A 3,559-nucleotide genomic window follows, 5' to 3' on the forward strand; every position below is an offset into this window, starting at 1 on the left:
CTCTCCTCTCTCTCTTCTTCTCCTCCTCTCTCTCTCTCTCTCTCTCTCTCTCTCTCTTCTCTCTCTCTCTCTCTCTATCTCTCTCGCTTTACTCCGTGTCGCACCCGCCCTCTCGATACACACGTACACTGTCGTTCTCACGCCTCTTCTCACTCTCCCGCCTGAATATGAGTGGGTGTATGCCTGCCCCATAGAGACGGGTAATGTTTTTGCTAATTCTATGTAAATCGCACTCGTACACGCTGCGTTTCCGAATGTCCTAATTACTCGTATCGTTGCCACCGCCTCCGCGCCAGCCGCTCATGGCTTCTCAATGCTTTTTGCCGCGCGCGTTATGTCAGAGATAAAATCCGCATCTCTGCTCTCGTCTGCATCTCTCCCAGAGCGCCACGTGCACTCAGCTGCGGCTGAGCTATGCCCACGTTTGGATTCCGCGCGATGCAGTCGTTCCCCTCTCCCGATCTCTCTCTTCCTCCTTCTCTCTCTCTCTCTCTCTCTCTCTCTCTCTCTCTCTCTCCGTCTCTCTTTCTCTGTATTTCTCTGACTCTCTCACCCCCCCTCTCTCTCTCTCTGTGTCTCTCTCTCTCACTCTCCCTCTTTACCTGCTTTCTCTCTCTCTTTCCCTGCTCTCTCTCCCTGCTCTCTCTCTCTCTCTCTCTCTTTCCCTGCTCTCTCTCTCTGCTCTCTCTCTCTCTCTCTCTCTCTCTCTCGCGACTCTATATCTTTCTCTTTCGTTCTATCTCCGCTCTTTAAACACATTGTAGTGATGATGGTGACACGAGGTAAGCTCGTACCACCAATAATGCACCACCATCTTTCTGCGCGTGTCTCCAGGTCTTCCTTTCTTTTACGCCTTTCCTCATGCGATATCCTCCATACTCCTACTGTCTCGCCGCAAATTAACCATTCCCTCCCATTTATTTCCCAACCCGCCACATTGTCTTCGACTTTCTACGTCACCCCTTCCTTTTTTACCTTTATCCTCCCACTTTCTCCTTCCCCTTACCATGTTTCTTCGCCCTCCTACCTGCCACTCTACTCTTGTTTGTCCATCTGTGTCATGCAATCCCGGTAATCGTATTCCCTTTCGCCTACAGCCCAAACTCTACCTTCTACCGCCCTGTCTCATCCTCACCACTTCCCTCGCCCTTCTCTCTCCTCTCCTCTCTTCCGCTGTCTGCTAAACCGGATTATTCGATATTCCACTCGTGTTAGGACGAGTCCGCCTAACGCTAGCTCTAGAACTATAGCCCTTCGCTCTGCCACAGGCGGCAAGGCGAAGGGCTATAGTTCTAGAGCTAGTCTAACGCTGGCCTCGCGTCATCAAGCGGCACCATCGTAGGCGCTAATGTCTCCACCCCGGCTCACCGCGAGCTGAACACGAAACAACTCGCTGGCGGCCACTCCCTAACGGTTAGCGGAGCGGGGGAGCCGCCGTCAGTCGGAGCGCCCCGGCTTCATTGTGTGCACTAACGTCGCCTGCCCCGCTGCGTGATTATGCCATTCAACATTCCATTACGGCGATATAATGAACAGCGGGGGCGCTGATCGCTTTTGCATGCGCTGACTATTAAATAAGCGCCTTCTCGCACGATGGCGGGGTGTATACGTAAACCTAAACTTAGCTTAGGGTGAAATGTCCTTAATTCGAAATGCTCTCGCGCATGTACGAACGCACGCCCGCACGCGCGAACGCGCGCAAGTAAACGCGCACCGAAGCACGCATGCTTGCACGCGCGCGCACACACATAAACGTCTACGTATTTGATATTACTCACCCTCGTCCCTTTAGAGATGAATCCATGTTCGGCTAGATGCGAATGCAGTAAGGGAAAACCTGATAGGAATTTCGATGCGCTATCTCACAGCGATGCACCCAAATGCATCACACGCGCACGCACAATATTCTAGCGGATTCGACGGCGCGTATTTCTCGAGTCGATATCTTGCTCTCGCGCGTGGTGCTGGTCGCCGCACCGCCGGTGTAGTTCTGAGCTGAACGTATATAAGCCACAGCTGCGGCTGTTCGCTGCCTGCCAACTGCAACGTCTCCCGCCTCGCAGCAGGTATTGGAGACGCGCGCGCGGGAGCTAGGAGTGCGTGGGTCTGCAGAAAGCTCGCTGTCGTCTGCAGGCGCGCACACACGCCTTCCGCTACGATAGCAGACACAGCACGATCTCTTCCTCTTTCTGGCTCTCTCCCTCTTGCTCTCGCTCTCGTTCTCTCTCTCGCTCTCTCCCGCTCTCTCTCGCTCGCTCGCTCTCTCTCTACCTCGTTCTCTTTGTCTTTCTTTTGCTCTACCTCTGTCTCTCGCTCGCTCCCTCTCTCTCTACCTCGATCTCTTTGTTTTTCTCTCGCTCTACCTCTGTCTCTCGCTCGCTCCCTCTTTCTCTACCTCAATATCCTTGTCTTTCTTTCTCTCTACCTCTGTCTCTCGCTCTCTCACTTTGTTCTTTTTTTTTTCTTTTTTTGTACTTTACTTGCCCCTTCTTCCGCCGACGCTTTACCAACAGCCCTTACCGGCCTTGCTCTCACTGTCTTACTCTATGTCACTCGCTGCCTGTCCTTCTCTCTCTCTCTCGTGCTTTGTTTCTGGCTCCGTATATGTACGCACGCACGCAGGCACACACGAGCGTCTTCTCCGTCGTTGACGGTAAACACACGTCCGCTCCGTGCTATGTTCACGCTTGTCGCACTTTCTCGATTTCCGATTACGGTCTCTGTAACGGGAATGAAACGTACATTAGGCGCACGATTTTCCGCAAATAGACGGGAGAGCGCTTACGCGGCTGCCCTGGGCAGCGAGATGCCGCGAGAACGCCGCGCGAGATGAAATCCGTGTGATGAAGCCTTTTTTATACGTGTGCAGCCGCTGCGGCAGTGAGTAGGCGATAAGATGCTTGATAAGTTTATCCACGGATACGTGGATACAAGCGCATGCACGCGCGCATGAAGGCGCGCATGCACGCGCGCATGAAGGCGCGCATGAAGGCGCGCACGTACGGACGCACGTACGGGCGTACGCACGGACGCATAAACAAGCATGTCCGCGCGCACCTACTCACGCACGAACGTTTTGCATGCGCGCACGAATATATGCTTACGCGCCCGCACGTACGCACGCACGCACGCACGCACGCATGCACTCACGCACGCACGCGTACGTATTTTTTCCAGAATGATATGACACCCTACCCTGCCCCTAGTTCCCTCCCTCTCTCACTCCCCCTCCCTCCATCCCAACCTCCCTCTTCTTCTCCTTCAATCCTTCCCTCCAGCTCCTTTCCTTCCACCCTCTCTTCCTCCCTCCGTCCCTCCCTCCCTCACTAGCCCCTCTCTCCATCCCAACCTCCTTCTTCTTCTCCTTCAATCCATCCCTTCCTCATCTCCTCTCTGCTTCCCTCCATCCATCGCTCTGTGTTTGCTCTCAGTTAGCAGCAATGATAACAGGGGTGTGGCCGCCCATCCCAGCGCCACCGCCCACCGTATCAGACCGCCCCCCGTATCAGACCGCCCCCCGCTGTATCAGACCGCCCCCCGTATCAGACCGCCCCCCACT

At 54.6% G+C, this 3,559-nt stretch overlaps 1 protein-coding gene across 1 annotated transcript in view; it reads right to left on the reverse strand.

Moving 5' to 3' along the window:
- Nucleotides 1-1,845, reverse strand: part of LOC106810186 (collagen alpha-1(XXII) chain-like) — a 41,609-nt gene extending 39,764 nt beyond the window's left edge. The window contains exon 1 of the mRNA XM_014813467.1: nucleotides 1,779-1,845. Within this exon, the coding sequence (XP_014668953.1) occupies nucleotides 1,779-1,804 (26 nt within the window). The 5' untranslated portion in view covers nucleotides 1,805-1,845. The remainder of the gene's footprint in view (nucleotides 1-1,778) is intronic.
- Between the last annotated feature and the right edge of the window lie 1,714 nt (nucleotides 1,846-3,559).

Source organism: Priapulus caudatus, unplaced genomic scaffold (assembly GCF_000485595.1).
Source record: "Priapulus caudatus unplaced genomic scaffold, Priapulus_caudatus-5.0.1 Scaffold417, whole genome shotgun sequence".
NCBI classification, from domain to species: Eukaryota; Metazoa; Priapulida; class Priapulimorpha; order Priapulimorphida; family Priapulidae; genus Priapulus; species Priapulus caudatus.